The sequence below is a fragment of the Dipodomys ordii genome, unplaced genomic scaffold (assembly GCF_000151885.1).
Source record: "Dipodomys ordii isolate 6190 unplaced genomic scaffold, Dord_2.0 Scaffold44, whole genome shotgun sequence".
NCBI classification, from domain to species: domain Eukaryota; kingdom Metazoa; phylum Chordata; class Mammalia; order Rodentia; family Heteromyidae; genus Dipodomys; species Dipodomys ordii.
This window is the reverse complement of record NW_012267260.1, coordinates 6,021,928-6,042,563: the sequence shown is the minus strand read 5'-3', so window position 1 is coordinate 6,042,563 and position 20,636 is coordinate 6,021,928. Positions and strand designations below refer to the sequence as shown.

General features: G+C 48.8%; 1 protein-coding gene across 1 annotated transcript in view; it reads right to left on the bottom strand.

Moving 5' to 3' along the window:
- The window catches only part of Clic5 (chloride intracellular channel 5), a 65,864-nt gene extending 45,234 nt beyond the window's left edge, over positions 1-20,630 (bottom strand). The window contains exon 1 of the mRNA XM_013019216.1: positions 20,525-20,630. Within this exon, the coding sequence (XP_012874670.1) occupies positions 20,525-20,584 (60 nt within the window). The 5' untranslated portion in view covers positions 20,585-20,630. The remainder of the gene's footprint in view (positions 1-20,524) is intronic.
- Between the last annotated feature and the right edge of the window lie 6 nt (positions 20,631-20,636).

The window sequence follows — 20,636 nt, the reverse complement described above, 5'->3', positions numbered from 1 at the left end:
TCTAAAACCATTGATATTTGCTTCTCAACAGCAAAATCTTATCAACAGTCTGCCTACCAATTATAGAATGGCTGACTACAGTATGATAGAGGCGTGTAATGGGATAAATTGCAGCTATTTGAAAGAATCAACTGCATTCTTATGTATTGGAGGAAGCATCATAGTTGAAGAAAATGGCAAGTCACAGAGTACCATGGACGGGGTGGTTCTTTTGCACTTGTGAGCAAGGCCCCTGATTGTGGTCATGAGTGTGAGGTACTGAGTGTAGAGAATTCCTGGGGCCATGCTACCCCACAGCCACACTACAGCATTTCTGTGGGAGACCCTTTGGGGGTGCTATCCAGTAAGTGAATACTCCTACTTTCCAAGAGGGATTTCAGAGGATACTGAAACATCGATGCGTAACATTGAATAAATTTGTCATGCAATGTTTATGAATGAACGGGATTCATTTACTTCGGAGCAGATGGGAAATCTCCACCCTTCCTCGGTATTTTTGGTTCATTGCACGATCATTTTACTTCCCCTGAGTTGGAATCGAATGATCTTCAGTTTTAATAATCAATCGACACTCTGCTCCTACGGGTGAGATGAAGACCTGAGTTTTCCTAACAGTGGCTCAGATATGTCTTCCTAACCTAACTAGTGCAGACAGAAGGCAGACAGGAAAACAACGGTTGTCAATATTCCTGTTTTCTAAGAGCAACAGTTCTGAAAAGCATCCTCCCAAATCACATGTTTTTAAATGTAATTGTATTGTTATTATGAAGGTGTTGTGTAGAGGGGGGGTTACATTTCAGAAGTCAGACAATGAGTACATTTCTTTTTTTTTGGCCAATATCACCCTTTCCTTCACTTCCCTACCTCATCCCTTCCCATCTACCTCCTGTCCCTGGCCACAGTTTTTTTTAACATCAGTGTCCATCACTAGATGTGATCGTCATCCAAACTTTTTTTTTTTAACTGAATATTGATTTCACTGTGGAGACTTCAGCTCCACAGAGGAAACTGGACATGGTAGCGCCTGCTTGTAATCCCAGCGATGACAAGAAGCCTAGAGTAGCTGATCACGGCTTGGGCTGTGTGCCCAGATGGGTGAGATCGTATTCCAAAAATAACCAGCAAACGCAGCATGGCTGGAGGCATGGCTCAAGGGGTAGAGTGCCAGCCTGTCAAGCACAAACCCTAGTACTGAGAGTCCCTTCTCCTCCCCGCAAAAATGTGTAACCAACAAATCTTCCTTTGTTTTCCCTCACCATCTTAGAAGTTCAGAACTTTTTTAGTTTACTTTTTTGGCAGTACTGGGATTTGAACTCCAGGTCGACAAGATGGTTAGCCAGGCATTCTACCCCTTGAGCCCTCTCTAGCCTTTCAGCTTGTCTTTCTTTCTTTTTTAAGTAGTGTCTTAATTTTTACCCAGTGATTCTCCCATTCAAGTTTCCCTCAGCATGGGGAAAACAGGTATGTACCACCTGGAGTTTTTTATTGTTGGAGATGGAGTCTTGCAGAAACCTTTTGTCCATGTAGGCCTCTAACCATAATTCTCTCAATCCTGGCCTCCACAGAATCACTTTGTGAAGAACAACCTCATGGGCTGTTCACCTCATGTCCTTAATATCCTTACTGCCAGTTTCTGTTTTACTTCTTATTTTATTTTGCATGGGTTCACTTATTACACAAATAAAACTTTATTATCCTACGTAACTCTCTCTGAAGTTTCTAGTACTCTGGACTTCTTAGGAACTTAAGAAGGAGATATGCACTATAAACAAATTAAGTAATTAGCTTCTAAGTACTTGAAAAAGTAATGGGTCCCCAGGACTTTTGATGCATGTACAAAAGGGTGATGTTTAAGCAATGAGAAAATCTGATCAAGTGTCACCATGCGGAAGGTCACAGTGCACTTAGTCTTCCTTTCCTGAAAGCAGTTGGTGTTGAGTGAGGCCATCCGGGGCCTCCTGCTTCTGGGTTCTGGACATCCAGAACATTACCAGGTGGGCTGGTAATCATATACTTTCACACTGCTGGTCAGCCTGCTGGGCACCAGCCAAGGAGACCCCTGCTCAGCGTTAGCAAGAGCCCATGGAGAGAATGAGGGAAGGGGCGACGTAGTCCAAAAAGAAAGGTATGCTTTACCTGACCTTGGGTAACTGTAACTCCTCTGTACATCACCTTCATGGTAACAGTTTAATAAAAGTTTAAAGAAAGAGAGTCTACGTCGGTTGAAATACAGGAAGGTGTGCAGAAGATGGGGCATGGGAGGGAGCCTGGCTTTAGAAGATGGTGGAGGCAAGGATGGCTATCCGTGAAAAGACAGACTGGCTGGTCAACCACGTGGGAGCTGCCATTCTGGTCCTGGCCCTTCCTATCAGATCGGGTGACCCGAGGCTGGTCCTTCTCTCTCTCTTGCTTGCTTCTCTCTCAGACTCCTCAGGAATGGAGTAGTTCATCTCTACGGCATTTCTCACCCATTCCTATGGGTAAATTCTGCCACCCATGAGACGTGTCATGCGTGGCTTTAAGTCATGAGTTTGTTTTGGATCGCAGGGCTGCACAGATGAGTGGTTTCAATGAGGGATAGTTTAGAAGTCAATGATTAGCTTTTAGTACTGACTGACACTTTTATCTCCTGTCTGGGAACTGATCTAAATAGCACATGGTTGGAACTTGTAAGCACACTGGGGAATAATGATAAATCCAGAAACGGAATAAGCCTGGGGAGACGGTGAGAAATGACTCCATCGTAAGGTGAACTACCGAGGCTGTAGCCAGTTTTTATGAACTACCAATGAAAAACTGAGCAGCATCTGGGAAATGGAGGAAACTGGAAGGCCAAGGAAACACAGAAACCACATGCCTTATGGAAGATAGTCAAGGAGAGTCTATAAACTTCAACAAGTCTGTGAAATTCTCAGATTTCTGTTGAGGGATCTTTTCACAGCCTGATCCTAGCAGATAGAAAATTCATGCAGTTGCCGGGGAGGTAGACTGTGGGAGGATGGCAGAGCAAGGCTGTATTAAGGCTCTTGCTAGGAAATCATAAAAATGTATATATCCCAGGATGGGGTATGTGCGCAGTCATACGCACGGAGCCTGCCAAGTGCCATCAGAAGGGTCATGTCCCCAAAGAGGGATCCAAGATCTAAATTCAGGCAAGAGAAGGTAAAGAACACGCAAGAGAGAAGCACGTTGCGGGGGGGGGGGAGGAGGGGAGCTTGCTTCTCTGTTCCATGGGATTTTCCCATGGGCAGTGAAGTTGGGAAAGGTGAGAGACAGAACTGATCACAAAACGATTCATCCTACCTGGCAGACCTTCTAGACGCTTCATTTTACCTATTAGAATCATCAGGCCAGAAACTAAAAAAAGGTGCTACATGATTCGTACCAAAGAGCAAGAAATGGGTTAGCCAACGTTCTGGCTAAGATCTTGGCTTTCTGTGATGTCGGGTGCCACGTCTCCTGTGTCAGCAGTTGCAGCCAGGAAGTGACCCAACCCGCTGTGTTCTCGATCTTCGTTCCTGCCATTCCCTTCACGCTCTCCTCCTTCTGCTCTGGGCCCTGCACTGCTGAAGGTGAGGAAATCATTCCTCAACTTCCCCTGCCCTGCCGCAGCAGAGGACCAGGGAGAAGCCCCAGAGGAGGATGGGGGTCCCAAGGGATGTCAAGTCGGATCTGTACTGTCCTGGCTCTCTAGCCCTCTCGGGTCCCTCTGGGCTGGCCGCATCCTTTGACCACAGGCTACCCTCGCTGACGTGACTCCGGGTTGAGTTCCAGGCTGACATCAGCCTGAATCATTTTCCATGGACGACGCGTGTGAATCCTCTCTCGAACGTCAGGGTGGCTCTCCCTGAAACCAGAGATGTGATAGGCTGCCGTGACAGCCTTGGGAGATGCTGAGAATAACCACATGAGCGATACTGAGGACCTCTCCCAAGCATGGGATTCTGCTAAGTCAGCAGGCAACCTGCCAAGCAATGGGAAACATTTGATTCCCAAAGATACCGCTTCTCAACAGGCAAATATTTTCCCGATAACTTCCCGAAATCCCTGCCCCTTTTCCAGACCTCAACATTCGGCACCGTCTTCTAAGTTGGAAGTTCCATCCATGCCTCTCGGTATGTGGGTTCAAGCTTTGATCTATTCTGTGAAATTAGTCTCTGATATCAACAGGATTGTGTTTTACCCATTCCTGTCTTCTCCATGGTATCTTTTTACACAGATGACACTGAGGAAATGTCTATTTGTTTACTGGCTAGTCAACAGGATTTGCCTGAGAGTGATCTATAAAATGTCATAATCACAACATGACATCTCAAAGGGATACCCTCGTCTGTGAATGCAGCCATAATGAAATAGCTTGGTTGGGTGTCAACAAAACATTGTTTCTCATGTTTCTAGAAACTGTGAAATCCAAGATTAAGGGGGAGGTGAATATGGTCACTGTGGCTGGCTTTCTGTCTGTTTTCCAAAGGAGCACTTTCTGATTGTATCCTCACATGATAAAATGAGAGAGAAACAGAGTCAGAGAAACAGAAAGAGAAAAACAGTAAAGGGGCAGCCAGGCGCTGGTGGCTCACACCTGTAATCCTGGCTAGTCAGGAGGCTGAGCTCTGAGGATTGTGGCTCAAAGCCAGCCCTGGCAGGAAAGTCTGAGAGATTCTTAACTCTAATTAACCGCCAGAAAATTGGAAGTGGCACTGTGGCTCAAAGTGGTAGAGTGTTAGTCTTGAACTCAGGGACAGCACCCAGGCCCTGAGTTCAGGGGTGCTTCAATGACTGACCAAACAAAAAAAAAGCAATAGAGGTGGTATTTCCTCTTCTTTATCCAGTAACATCACTAAATTAGGGACTTACCTTTATGGCCTCATTTAAGCTTAATTATTTTCTAGAAGCACTATCTCGGAATATAATCACATTGAGCATTAAGGTTTCCATGTATGAATTGGTGGAGAAAAAAGAGGACCTCTGATTCAACCTGCATCATTCCATCCCTGGCCCTCCAATCATGTCCTCACATGAACAATATATTCATTCCATCACAATAGAACCAAAGACTCTTAACTCATGGCAGTTATCAACCCTGAAGTCAGAAGCCCTGGTCCTCCGATAAATACCACCCACATCAGGAGACACTGAGCCCCGAGGTGCACTTGCTTCTCCCTGTGCCAATAACCCGCCCCAGCCGTGAGCCGCAAAAATCAGACAAGCTACCCTCAGTACAGCGATGGCGAGCACGGGGGGTCAGAGCAGCAGAAAAGGAAAAAAGAGACAACAAGTCCTGGTCAAGGTGCAACGTTGCAGGGCAAAATTCCACTAGATCTTAAGATGTGAGAACTATCTTTTTGGTTCAATGCTCATCTTCTGTACCCACTAGGGTGGTAATTCCAGCCCTGGGGTTCCTCTCCCCAGGCTCTGCGGGGGCCAGGATCCTGCCCTGTGGGCTGAGAAGGACTCTTTCCCAGTGTTGGACAGGTTGCCCTAAGGGCCTTAAGTCCGTAATACCAAGAGCCTTTCCCAGCTTGTCCCACAGGAAGTGCTTCCAGTACCAAAGCCAGGGCCTATAAATGTCCTCATGTTTAGCCACCATCAGCTCCCAGTGCAGAAGGGATTCTGCTGGCCAGCACCCCCAGGGCTGCTTTGACATTCTGGTGAGATCATTAAGGAAAATCCCCCGGAACAAGATGTAGCTGGATGGATGCTGTGCTTGATACTCCTCACTCTTCTGTGCCTGATTTCGCTGTTAGATCAAATCTCATCTCAGGCTCTGCCTTCCCCACAGCACTCACTATGTCCACACATCAAGACTGGGCGGCGCACGTTGGTCTGAATGGGAAGGCCCAGCTATCTTCTCTTGCTCTCTATAAGGATTCTCTGCTCCGGTGCTGGTTGCAAATGGGATGTTGAGATTCAAAAGTAAATAAATAAATAAATAAAAGGCGGAAGCTAGGCATCCCAGTGAGGCCACCAACATTTCCCAGTGAACAGAGGTGCAAAGCGAGTTGCACCTGTTCTTTGGTCTAAGAAGCAGTGACAAACAGTCCCAGCTACGGGCTGTAGCCCAGGGAACTTCACCCACAGGAAGCTGACGTTGAACTCGGGGGCCTGCTCTTGGGTGATTCTGAGCACCAGGCTGGGATGCAGCCACGAGCTTTCTCCTGTAATATCTCCAGCCACATACCTGCCTGCCTTTGTTCATGAGAGAGGAATCAGAGCAGGAAGTTGGGAGTCAGCCCCAGTTCCTTCATCAGTGCACAACCTTGGGTAAGTGTCAGAACTTCTTCCGGAACCGCTCATGGGTGAAGAAGGAGAATGGGAAGAGAGTTAAATGATATAATGAGTCTAACAGGATGTGTGTTTTGACACCCTGAAGGTGTGATTAAGCTCAGACATACATAGCCATAGAGGGAAATGCCAGTGTTCTGCTATGACTTTTTAAAGTGGTTTCCACTCATGTTTAAGTCACTCGTTTCCATCCCAGCCCCAGATCAGCAAGTTAAAGAAGCAGTCCATAGGTCTATCTGCTTAAGGCCAGCAAAAGAACTCTATATTTGGACTTGCCTTTCTTTCTTTATTCCCTTTAAAAATACTATTTGAGGTTTGGTTGTAGCCAACAGAATGCCACAAAGCCAAGTGCTCTGCAGATCTGATGGAGGCCCATTCTTCTGTGTCTGGCACTTGGTAGCTGCTTGGCACAGTCATACTGCTTCACCAACTAGATCCATCAAAGCTTGAAGTAGAGCTGTGGCTCAAGTGGTAGAGCTCTAGCCTTGAGCAAAGTAGCTCAGGGACAACACCTAGGCTGTGAGTTAAAGCCTCCAGACTGGCACCAAAAGAAAAGAAAAGAAAAAGGAATTAAAAATGCTAAAATGTCTCAATGCTGGTGGCTCACGCCTATAATCCTAGGTACTCAGGAGGCTGAGATCTGAGGATCACAGTTCGAAGCCAGCCCAGGCAATAAAGTACTCAGAAAAAGCTGGATGTGGTGCTGTGGCTCCAGTGGTAGAGTGCTAGCTTTGAGCAAAAGAAGCTCAGAGACAGTGTCCTGAGTTCACACCCTGGGACCAGCACACACACACACACACACACACACACACACACACACACACACACACACACTGCCCAAATGTAGCCAGCAAAGCCTGTTCTTCACCCACAGACCCCTCATAGGTGCACTGGCCTTTGGCTCACTCCTCCAGAATGAAGACAGGTGAGGAACACTTACAAGACAAACCACTTAGCTGCTAATGCCTCTGCTTCGTCCTTAAGCAATAGGGATATGAATAACAGCAGTTAATACACTGTTGTGAGAGCTCAATTATAAATGCATGTGGTGCACTCGACATATTTGTTAAGTGTGAACCATTATTATTTGCACTACTTTTCCTTGAAGGAGGCTCTCGGGAATTATTATGACTTGATTTCACTCAAGGGTGAAAAGGGTTTACTAGAAAGAGAACAGAGGAGGAGTAGAAAGAACTCACAGAGGTATTTGTTTTACTTCTGCCTCCTAGAGGCCAGTGAAGGCCAAATGCTCTGTGCACCCATTTTGGTGTCAATTATCCCAATAGGACATTACTCAGCTTTCAAATATATATATGACTTCAAAGACAACGTTATGTATACTTTGTTGCCAACTACAGAACTCATTGTAACTAAAGGAATTAGAAAAGATGGGGGCCTAGAAAGCCTTGAAGACCCTGGTGCTGGGTACCAATGAAGTATGACCAATAAATGACAAGTCAGTTGAATATGGCCCCAAAATACGAACTCATGTATAATTGGCAAAAATGCTTCTTATTATAAATTGTTGACCTAAGAAAGAAACCAACTTCCTACCAAATCAAGGTGTCTGAGACCTAAAAATTAACTCCTAGAATATGAAGAAACTGTGTGTATATGCGTGCACGTGTGCGTGTACATACACACACACATAGACACACAATGAAACTGGCTTGTGTGAAAGTCAACCAAAGTAAGTCAACAGAAACACACAGAGAACAAGTGGATTCCATGAATTTATCCCATTTGAAAGGAGGCCAGGATCTAGCAGATCCAGGAATGCGGCTCCAGTCTGCTTCATAGCTGAAAAATTCCCCAGAGAAGCCAAGTGGCTGGTCAAGGGCACAGGGAGGAGGTCAGGGCAGGAGAATGACAGTGGAAGACACTGCCCTTCATTCTCCTGAACTCTAGCTGTTGGAGCATTGTTGAAGGCCTTGGGATCCACTCGCCTGCCTGGGGGCTCACTTCTCCTCTAGTGAGCAAGAGTGCTCTGGACATGAGGGGATTTTTGTCCTTTTTTATTTTGTCTGTTCTGGGGCTTAAACTCTGGGCCTGATTGCTGTCCCTGAACTCTTCAGCTCAAGGCCAGTTAGAACCACAGCACCACGTCTGGTTTTCTGGTGGTTTATTGGAGACAAGCGTCTCACAGACTTTCCTGGCCAGGCTGGCTTTGAACCACAATCCTCAGGTCTCAGCCTCCTGAGTAGCTAGGATTACAGGCGTGAGCCACCGGCACCCTGCTTCTTTGTCCTTGAGTTGTGTTACTCCCAGAACACCTGTTGTACCTCTGCATTGCGTGTCCCAACTCACAGATGTCAGGACACTACCCAGAGCAGCGGCGTGCGCCAGCAGCACGTGGCTTGGCAGAAGTCAGGCCCAGCCATCCCTGCCAAGGGGAGTATTTGACAGAGCAAAGCCCCACATGCAGGGGACGTGAGAAGAAGGTGTGCTGGTAGGTAGAGGCGGGGAGCGTGTTCAGTCCACATGCGGCTCTTCCACAGGTGGACAGTCTTGGTGGTAGACCTGCCAGCAAAGCCTTGACCTCTGTCACGATTTCATCAGCTCCAGGAAAGGGCTGTTAACAATTTGGACTTACATAGGAACACTCTTGAAAGTACCCAGAAAGTGTTGTCTTACGGCCCGAGCCGGAGGTGGCCAGATCGCAGTGCTTCTGTGGAGTGGGCCGAGGTAGGTGAATGTGGCCTCATCCCTGGAAGCAGCTTCTGCTTCCCCCATTGCTGATGAGCCCTTAGCTCTGAGGCCCCGTCCACGTGCAGGTGAAGTCTCATCACAACACAGTTGTCTACTCATCGGCATTTTACCAGAGGCCACTTCCATGCTACAGTGTGGGGTTGGTGACCTTCCACAGAGCCGGCCTACCCGGCAAAGCCTCATATATCGAGCATGTGGCCATTATAGAGAACTGCTTCCTATCTAGGCTATGAAGAGATAAGTCCGTTATAAACTGCTTGAGAGAAGCGTCCTTCTGGAACCTCCCTCCCTGAAGGGCCTGTGTGGAGCTCCCAACACACAAAAGCCAAACAGTCAACCTTTACCTCTGAAAGGGACTTTAGAGATCAATTCGTCTGATTCCTTTATTTCAGAAATGAACAGCCATGCCAGTAGTCACACCTGTCATCCTACCTACTCAGGAGGCTGAGCTCTGAGGATCACCATTCAAAGCCAGCCCGGGCAAGAAAGGCCATGGGACTCTTATCTGCAATAAACCACTCAGAAAACCAGAAGTGGCGCTGTGACTCAAGTGGTAGAGCGCTCACCTTGAGCTGAAGAGCTGAAGGACAGCACCCAGGCTCAGAGGTCAAGCCCCACAACTGACAAAAAAAAAAAAAAAAAACCAGAAATGAAGAAACCCAGGCTACCAACTGGAAACAACAGAGTAACAGAAAGCAGAGCCCAGAATGAAGTTACCTGAACTCCACTGTCATGTTTGACTTTCTACTCAACCATTGATGCATCTGGACTAACTATGACCAAGATACTCATGCATTTGATGGCTCAGCCAGGGCTGTGTGCCAACACCAAGTGGAGACGTGGATGTGAGCATTTTGGTCTTGGACTTTAAATCACAGAAGTGTACATACAGACACACACATGTATATGCACATACACACATATACACATATGCATGTACATATGTATAAATATACATATATTATACATGTGTGGATATATATATAATATATATAGAATACATTATATGTGTGGATATATACACACACATATAGGAATAGGAATGAAATAAACACATATACATAGAGCACACGTGTGTAATAACTATGGTATTGGCATGCCCATTCCTCCATAGGACCTAGCTGGTCTAAACATCCTAGTAACCATCTTCCCGCATTTGGCTCAAGTCCACCTGAAGGGAAATCCTACAAGCCTGGGGAGTAGGGCAGTGACACAAACATCCTGTCTCCCGGCCTCTTCCTCCAGATCCTTTGGAGCTCTCCTTCCCCATGCCCCAAGCCTTCATTAACCAGGAGCCTCCCCTCCTTCCCTCTCCTCACCCTTCACCAACCAAGAGCCCTTTATCTTCCATTCTGGAATGGAAGGTGCCTTGCTCACCCTGTTGCAGTGATTCTTGGCACAGAGATGGGAATAGTTCTGAGGAGTTGCCTCCTATCCTCCTCCAGATGGGAGACAGGCCCAAAGGGCTGGTCCCTGCTTTTCTCTACTGCTTCCCTTCCTCTCCCAGGGAGGTGGTATCAAGAGGAGCTCCTGGGGTCTTGATAGGGGTAGAATTGGGGGTTCTCCCCTGGCAACAGGGGAGAAGGAGAAGGACAAGAGGATAATCACTTCTTCCCCCTTTCAGCCTGAACACTGCGGAAACTCAACTCCGTCCTGACCTGTTCTGTGGAGCTCTGTTTAGTGCTTTCCTGATACCAGGCTCTTACTTAGAGCTTCCTTCACTTTCCCTGAGCTCACAGTCCCTCCACTGTCCAGTAGTGACCCTGCGCTTCCACTCCCAGGCTGCCAGTTCTGCCAGGGTTCCTGTGTCTACGCCGTGTATCTCTATGTTCTCCAACCCAGGTCCTGACTCCTGGCAGCCACCACCATGTATTGTAAGCACCTGGACAGTACCTGCATTATTTTTTATTATTCATGCCCATAAAACAAGTTTGCAGCCAGACCTGGTTTTGGATCCAATTCTATCTCTTTCCATGGGACCCTGAGCAAAAGAGCTAATCTTTCATGAAGAGCCCAGATCACTCAATCATGAAAGTCTCCGTGGATCTGCCCTGCGGCATTGTGGGATGAGGGATAAGGATTAAGACAGAGCCTCATACAAGGTCTACTGCGTAGTACATGCTCACAAAGTTTCATTTATTGTAACATCTTCCCCAGTCTTACCACCTGTAACCGCTCTGTGTGTCACAAAAGAGTTTGAAAGGCCTGACATTACTAAATATGGTGGTTCACACCTATAATCCCTGATTGGGAAGCATCACAAGTTCCGAGCCAGCTTGAGGGCCACAGCAAGACCTTCCCCAAAAAAGGAGGAGGAGAAGGAGGAGGAAGAAGAGGAGGAGAAGGAGGAGGAGGGGACCAGCCATGTTGGTTTATGCCTGTAATCCCAGCTACTTGGGAGGTAGAGACAGACTTTGGGAGGCACACAGTCAGGAGAATGAAGACTGGGTTTTCTAGGCCATCATTACTTTTGCTTCCCCGTCTCTCCTGCCCACTTCTGCCTACCCCTTCCATTTCCTAGTATTTAGAAGCGGAGTCTTATAACTTGGGGATGGAAATGAGCAGCTTTGTGATAAAGGACAGTCCAGGATGGTTTGTATAATTCCACAGGTCACAGCACAGAATGATTATCAGGGCAGGGGCTGGTCTTTAAGGTAATTGAATTCTCACATACCTGAGAGCAGAAGGCCCACCTACCAAATGTCAATCACTCACTGACTGCCAGTGGGCTTTGCTTTCCCACCAGTGGATTCACTTGACTAGGATAAGGATATCCTCTGACAGTGGATAAACAGAGCATCTCTACCTGGCCTGAGCTCCACACCCACCTGAGATTTCTGTCACACCCTGAGTGTTCAGGAACTCCCTCCCTGAGGACTCTAATTTGTTCTTGGTGGCTGGGATCTAGAAACTTCCCTGGCTGGTTCTGAGGGCTATGAAGAGCTGGAGAAATTTTTTCTCTAAGCTAGTACAGAAGAAGTCCATATGCTTTCCTGGCCAGTTAGCTTGTATGTGGTAAGAGTTTAAACCTCTTCCTCGCAGAGACTCAAAAATACTTCGGAAACTCACCAAAACTCATAGCTCCATCATCAACCATGTTCAGGGAACGTCGGGAGAGGCATGTTTCCCGCATCAGCAATGGCAGCTGAACTCATGGTAGGAGGTGGAGGCTCCATTAGACATGAGAGAGGGGGTGAGGGAAGCTGAATGTAGGATATCATTCTTGCGGAGCCCTTCGGAGGTGAGGTACCAGAGGAAACAGAGAAATAACTCTGCAGTAAAGGCTGGCTTGTTGTGTTCCAAACCTGCTTCTTCTTTCTCCTGGGAACACAGATGGACGACACTTTCCAGCCTTGCTTGCACATTAGGGCAGCTATAGGATTGAGTTTTGGACTACAGAAAGTGGGTGGAAGCGATGTGACTACTTCCTGGCAGTGGGCCTTGCAAAGCTCTCAGATGATCATCCAACTGTGATCCTCCCAGGGTGAAGGAAGAGCCCAACAGCCTTGCTGGGAGCCTTGGGGAATAGCAGAGCCATGGGGTAGAAGGAACTCAAATAATGGCGACCACTTTCCAGATGTTACATTGAACCAGCGGATAGGCCATGTCCCAGCACTGGTCCTGAACTGAACAACACAGTACCTTACATTGGAAGACTAAAAACTTTAGTTTACACAAGGCACTCATGTTTCTTCTCTTTTTTGACTCTTATAAGACTCCTACTTTTACCTGGATGAAGTGTAAGAATGTTCCTCACATGACTTCAATCACAGAGAGTCCTGTGGGTATGCCTTACCCAGAACCCTCAGTCTCCCCCAAGAAAAATCTCAGACATTTGTAACAAAGGACCCCTTGGTTGCCTTGTTTTCTAAAGCAAATCTCAAAGACATTACAGGTCCTCCATGTCATGCTATAACCACAAGATCCTATAGAACCCAAATGTGGAAAGAAAATCAAGGCAGGTGAGATTGTCCCTCCACCTTCTCTTCCCTTTCCCCTTCCCCTCTCCTTCTGTTTTAATTGGGCCTTTGTCCACCACCAGAGCTAGGAAGCAGGGATGTCCATCTAAGGGAGAAGAGCCTTGGGCTGAACAAGAACTAGCTGTCTGTTACCATGACAACCTCCCAAATCAGGATCCTAAGAGACATTAACTGGGACAAGGTTTTCACTTCTTCTGCATTGTAGGTAATGGATTCTGTTTGCTGAACATCTTCCCCCCTTCACCTTTTGTGCTATTTCCATAGTTGGGTACTTGTTTCTCCTCTTCTTTGCACAGATCAATAAGCAAAAAACATCACCCAAAAGCCCATGGAAGTCAACACAAGGTGTAAGGTCCTGGCAACACCAAACTTCCAGCACATTCCAGGCCGGGACTGCCCAGGATGCTGCTGATCTCCATGTTTGTTGGCCCTGATCCATGTCACGGGTTTCTTCTAAGGAGTTCACCTACTTCATGTTGTGTTCACTTCGCTTCCACAGCACCTTCTGCCTCTTACCCCATTGTGAGGCCTCCTAGGCCTCTGCCTCCAGCTTCTCCTCACTGTCACATGGGTGGGGAAGCCGGTGGCCATGCCAGCAATGGCGAGAAGAGCCACACATCTTCCTTCTAAGCCTACACCAGGAACTCCAGAGTGTTAGATTGCAAATTTACCTGATCCAAGAGCATCACACCAGAGGAACCCTAGAGATTAATGTTTCCCCCCAGCTCGGAAATGATGTAATTTTTAAGATTGCGGAGATAGCGTTTTACAGATCAAGTGGCTTCACTTTATTTATAGTGAGCCACACAGTGCGTATGTGAAGAGCAGGCCCTCAGATTCGGGTCTTCTCACCCTGAGCGCTTCACCTCCCCGTGACCTCTGGCCACCCAGCTCCGCTACCTCGGTGCACACATGGGCCGAGTCCATCACTCACTGTGAGGAGACATTTCCGGTGAGTCCCGAGTATTTACAAAAGTACACGGAACAAAAGTCCTTCCTGTTGTTGATTCCTCCCCACCCCTGGGACCCAGGCCAATAGTTGCTATGCATTTACCATTTACTCCGGCTGACCTCCACTTCCCACAGCCCCGAACATTGTCTCTGGGCCGTGGTAACTGGACCTGCCAGGCTCGCCTAATTCTAGATACGTCTAAGAATCCTGATCATTCTTTGGGGTGCAACTTCTACTACCCACCCCCAAACTTACGCCTGGGGACCAGAGTTGCATCACATCGGTCCCTTTATCTACATCTCTCCTCTTGTGTGGGACCACTCATGTCTGTCACCCCTCCCCCAACTGCTGAGACGGCGTTCCCTTCTTGAATTTCGTCCACCTCCTCTCAGCTTTAGCCAGGGCTCAAAGCGGGTGCGTCATAAATATTTTCACTAATTGGCCAAATACTTGTCTACTCCCTTGACTCCCTAAGTTCTTTATCTTCTTATCTTAATACCTCCCCCCCCTTTTTTCCAGCTTTTAAAATTACTTGTCGCTCCTATATTATAAAAGAAAATATTGCAAGAGAACAAATTAGAGATGGGGAGGTCACAGCATTTCTTCCACACTTTCCTGGTTCATTTGAGGTCCGTGGGGGGGGGCGGGCTCATGCTCACCAGTGTCTCGGCCTCAGCCTCCCCCGTTCTGGGATTCCGTCTTGTTCTTACGGTCAGTCCTCACTGCCTCGTTCACTCCCTCATACCCAGGGTTTGGGCCTCTGGTTCTCAGTCTTGGCCTGGGGAGCTTTCTAAGTGTGCCTGGGCTCCACCCCAGCCTCCTAAGTGTCCATCTCTGGACATAGAACCATCAAGAAAGCCTGCATTTCTGTGTTGCTGGGGCTGAGTCCCGCTGCTCTCACCATTGCTTCCCACTAGGGAGACGGTCAGCACCGTCTGGAGGAGCTTCCCACGCCAGCAGAGCTAGAGGCCACTTCTAGAAGACAGTGACTCCCTCTCCTTCCTGGGGAAGGATTCCTTTCCATGCTGACAGCAACTTATCTGTACTTGACAGAATTTCACATGTCAGAACATTCCTTGAAGGAAAAGAACACATTTCCAAAGTGAGCTGTCACACTGGGGGGTTGGCAGGAAAACTCCGCTGCTAGTTGTGGCAGACCCCCCAGGCCAAGAGAGGCCTTTGACAGACTCGGATCTCCCAGAAGTCTTTGAGTGGCATGTGTATTTTCTCTGAGCACTCCCGTGGCTCTGGTGAGCTGGTGGCTTCCTGGTGAGGAGATGGGAAAATCTGAGAACCGAACAAAGGATCCTCCTGGAATCAGAGCTGAGACTCTAAAGACATCATCTTCTTCACCTAGGGTCAAAGTTACAGATAATGTCCAGATGGCCTGGAGGCCTTCCCCAGAGCCCAATGAGACAACTGGAATAAAGCTTCCAATAACATCTCTGTGGGAGTTAGCAAGGTAGGAACGTCCCTGAACAAGGAAGCAAAGTTCGCAGGAGGAATCAACTTTAGGACCCAACTCTGGGGTCAGGGGTCCGCCCCAGACATGTAGTGACACCAAACACACCCCTTCAGACAGGGCCCACAGTCCCCCCGGGGAAGAATTAGCTCATCAGAACGGCCATGCTTGGCCACAGTTGCTTTTGGTCTGCATCCTGGCTCCAACAATGAGACACAAGCAGGTGAGTGTGAGCTCATACTTCCTTTACCCACCCAGGGAAGGAAGTTCCAGACTTGGCTTTCACTAAGGGAGTTTGTGAAGCCTTCAGGGGAGACCCCGACTTTGACCTCAGATTCATACACCACTTGTTTAGTGCTCCAACCAACTCCATGAACCAGCTCTAATGGCAGCATAGAGGCTGGCATTTCATTTGTAAAACCCAAAGCAAAACCAGACCAAATCCCGGCCCTAAGAAATAAGTAAAAGGGAACTCCTCCTGTATGGTCACTCGGCTTTGGTGGCATTCTATCCCTGGGCTATGGTAGACGTGAGAATGGAGGAGGCAGCCCCCGATGGGAGGAACATCTTGATTGAACACACTCAGCACATCCTGTGTTTGTCCTCCCAAATGGCCTTCGGTTATTGGCTCATGCCTGCAATCCTAGCTACTCAGGAGGCTGAGATCTGAGGATCACGGTTCAAAGCCAGCTGGGGAAGGAAAGCCCATGAGACTTCTATTTCCAATTAAACTAAAAACATCCAGAAGTGGAGCTATGGCTCAAGTGATAGGGCATGAACCTTGAGCAAAAAAGCTCAGGGACAGTGTCTAGGCCTTGAGTTCAAGGCCCAGATCTCACACACACACACACACACACTATGGCTCAGACTGAAGATCAAATAAGCATTCTACCCTGCACACCTGGTAAACCACAGCCTAACACCCCAAATTGCACTTTTTTCCACCATATCCCAGTTCAGCCCCTGGCAACTCAAAGAGAACCAAGAATAGAAAGCTTTTTTTTTTACCTGATTGTCTAAATTAACAGATTCTGCCTTGGCTGGAGAGAGCCAGCAAGCAGTGGAGAAACACTACAGGTCAGCAGGACATGGGAGCTGACACACCGCCCCTGGACTTCCATACCTGAGACCCAAGGTTACTTCCTGCTCCCCCCCCCCATGATGCCTGAGAGGGTCTCGCTGGGCCTTCAGACTGGCCCTCTGTGGATGTACTGCCGTGACAGGAGCCACTGTTGCTAAATGTGATCAAGGGAACATCAAAACCCGGATGAGCTCATGCCTGGGTAAGCTGCCCAAGGTGACCGGTAGCCAGAACAGCTCGGGACCATAGAGGAAACAACACAGGATTTGATCCTGTTGGTTCTGGCAGTCAGATGACACACCACACGTCCCCCCCACGCTCCCCCCTCCCCCCCAACTTGATGTGTGCCCGGTATCACTGTCAGAGCTTTCTGAATCACTCAATAAAGGAAACAACTAGTCCCTTCTATCGGCCCATCAGCAGGGATCCGTTTTTATTCCCTCCAGGCACTGTCTGTTCTGGAGTGCTGTGGGCAGGGTGTATTATCTGGTCAGCATTTGTTAACTGAGCAGCTGTGGATGGAGATACTCCTGACCATGATGCTCCATGAGAAGTTCTCTGCCATGAAGCCTCTGAGCACCAGGCTACCTATTTCAGCTGTAGCAGAAGCTCTCTGCTGTTGGACCCTCCCAGGATCCGGTTTCTCCACCAGGACTTTGGCCTGAAGTCTCCCAGGATGGGCTTGAAAACCCCACCCACAGAGACAGGGCTATCATTAGCCTGGAGACCTGGGGTCCCAGGATTTAAAGATCTCCCTGCAATCTGGCATGAGTAGCTGAGGATGAGAACCACGGTTTTCTGTTGAAACTCAGCTCCCAGGGCGTAAGAAATAGGTGTAAGGGAATTCCTCCCTGTAAGGTCACTTCGCATTGGTGGCGTTCTACACCCTCGGGTGTGGGTGGACCTGAGAACGGAGGAGGAGGCAGCCCCAATGGGAGGAGCATCTTGATGGAACATACTCAGCACATCCTGTGTTTGTCCCAAATGGTTTTCTGTTTGGCTTTGACTTCCTCGCCCTTTTAATTCTTTCAATAACCTACCCTGGCTGCCACTACCCATTCTCCAACCTGCTCCCCTCCTTCTATGATCAAAGTCCAAAGTAAAGATGATCTCATGGTTCTCAAAATATCCCCACAGGAGAGGAAGGAACTGGGCCTTGGTTCCCTAAGGCAAATCAGGGAGGGGGGTGCCAGCTTCTGGGAGGGCCTATCAGCCGGGGACCAGGTCAGGGTGGGTGTCTCTGCCTTTGAGGGGATTTTCAGCAGGGAGAGTACTTTCACCCATTTCCTTGGAATCCTAACAGCAAGCCTGAGGTCACGGCATTTTCCTACCCAGGCTGACGCACATTCCCCAAACAATCCTGGTCACACCTCTCCCAGACCAAGTATCGCTGGTGTCTCTCTCCATTCCAGCCAAATGTGTCTGGGTTTGGATAATGACTGGCGTGTTTGCTTCATTCATAATCACTCTCTTGGTTCAACAACTTTTCTGAGCCATTGAGCTAATGAATGACAGAGATTAATAAGACTTGGATGCAGGTTCAGTGCCTTCAAATCTCTGCTCCATCCTCAAGGTGGTATTGAGCAGTAGAATTGGAGCATATCCAGTCTGATCTCTCTTATTATAGACAATAAATGGGGGGGGAGGGGGAATGTGGAGAAACAATCTCTTCAATATCCCTGTTAGAATGCACTCTGTAAGGGAAAGACCTGGAATGCCTAGCAATATTCTTGACCAGGTTTTGTGAACACGTCAGGACAGAACAGCATATACACAGCATCGTTATCACAGAAGCCACTTGAAAGCCTTGCTTGTCAAAATAGGGTACAAGCCTGACATATTTGTGTATTTGGGAAAGAACAGGAGCTTTAACAAGTCTGCAGGGACACAGAGGAGGACTGAAACTAGAATGCTGCTGGCTGACTAGCTCTGGGCACTTTGTGCACCCTCTCTGAGCACATGAAATGCAAACAAGTCATCCTTCTTCTTTCCCAGGGCTGTATCTGAGGAGGAAAGCACAGCTCTGGGGAGTCTCACGAGGTGACTATGAGTCAGGTTTTTGTTGGTTTTTTTTTTTTCATGTTTCACCGGTGAGCCAGTCTGTAGGATCAAGGATGCTGGCGACCACATGACATGAGCTAGATGAACATGTGTCACCAGTCCCCAAATCCTGCCATTTACTAAGATCACTCTTATCAGCAGCAGCCATGGTTACTGATAGTGACTGCCAGTCCGTATGGGATGGGGTCACACAGCTTTAAAGCTCACTGGTGGCTTAGGAGGGTGAACTCCATGAGCAATCTGAGCTGGTGGTCTTATCGAGGGAGTATTGTCCATCACCAACATCCTAACTCCGCCCACCAGAAGAGCTTTTTGTTTATGGGAGTCATACTGCTCAGAGTCATTTCCAACTCTGGAAACATCTGATTCAGAAAGTCAGGACAGGGCTTCACTAAAGGTGACACCGTTGGAGGCCCGAACTGCCTTTTCACAGCATTTCCAGACTTGACTCGTTCCTATGAATGTAACATTCGCCTGAAACTTTGGACCAAAACAGCTTTTCCATCAGTCTGATCTTTGGGCTAGTTATAAAGACTTACTTGGGTCTCAAAAATTGTTTCCTTTAGAAAAAAAAAAGATACAGGTGGCAATATAGGCATGTTAGGGTTTGTTGGGAGATGGGGGGCGGGGTACCAAGAGCTGGGTAAGTGAGCTTTGCATATAAATGAACAAAATCTCCAACTGGGCCAACTTGGGGCTAGAATAGATCTCCGTGCCTAGTACTGGGGCAAAGGGCTTCTCTGTCTCGAAAGAACCAATTCGTGTTTCAAATAACTCAGAAACTTGACACCTACGAACTCCTGTTCCCAGGGAATCTGAGGAAGTCCTAGAATAAGGACTGGCTTTCTTAAGGAGAGCAGCCAGACTCCTTGCTTTGTGAAAGTGCTGCCTGTTCACGGGGTGGCCAGTCTGGAGTAGGAGTTCTGGGCACCTCCAACACGCGGAAGCCCCGCAGGGAAGGGGACATGACCTCTTTTCCTACCTAGGTCTGCCAAAGAGGACCTGGAAATCCCACCCACAAACCAAACTAGGGCATGGAAAGAGCACAGGCTGAGGGAAGCGGGTGCCACTAAATGACAGATAAATCCCAAGAATACAAGGCCCAGTCCAGCTCCGTGGCCAACCAGCACACTGACATATACTTTGCCAGGATAAAAGAACTCCCCGAAGTACAAAGGTACCAAAGACCTGTGAATTGTGGCGATATCTATATCTATATCTATCTATCTATCTATCTATCTATCTATCTATCTATCTATCTATCTATCTATCTATCTATCTATCTAGCTGGTTTGGGAATACCGATGGGCTGGGTACAATTCCAAGGAGTGTGGAGGCTGTTTTGTTTTAATTTAGCTTCTCTGCCCTGAGGAGCACTAAGTGAGAGAGGACTCACCTTCCCCACGATCTGAATATTTCTAGGGGAAGTCTGCATTTCCAGACCGGATCCCCCCCCCCCTGCCCCAGCTCTGGGTACCCGGGCAGCCAGGTGAGCCCCGCAGCAAGCCCCACCCCGGCCCGGCCCCGGGACGCTCGCCTCGCCGCGGGGGCTCAGGTTTCAGCTCCTGCCTGGTCTGCGGGGAGCTGATCAAATGTTTCTTTCTCATTCCAGCGGGGAAACGCGGCCGGGCCTGCATCCTTTCCCCGGCACGCGGGGCAGAGAGGAACCTGCGGCCGCCTCCACCCCAGGCTGCTGCCCAGCCGGGAGCTCGGAGACCGGAGGCGGAGCGGGACCGCGCGCCGCGCCCCGCAGCAGCCTGCGGGCAGGACATCCCCACCCCCGGGAGCCTCTCCCCGCTCCAGCCCGGACCGCGGGGAAGGCAGCAGCCACCACAGCCCCGGGCTCAGGGCGCTCGTTCCGCTCCGCCAGCCAGGGGGCCCCGCGCTCTGAGTCCCTCCCCCGGCTCCATCCCGGGGTCCGCCCTGGAGATCTCCCTCAACCCCCGGCCCCCGCGGGCTGGGGACCCCGCTCGCGGCCCCGCCCCGCCCCGACCTACCTTCACGAACAGCTCGATCTCGGGGTCCCGGTCGTCCCCGTTGGCGGTGGCCGAGTCCATCCTGCCGTGGGCGCGCGGGGCCACGGGTCCGGGCCGGAGGGGAGCCACCTCT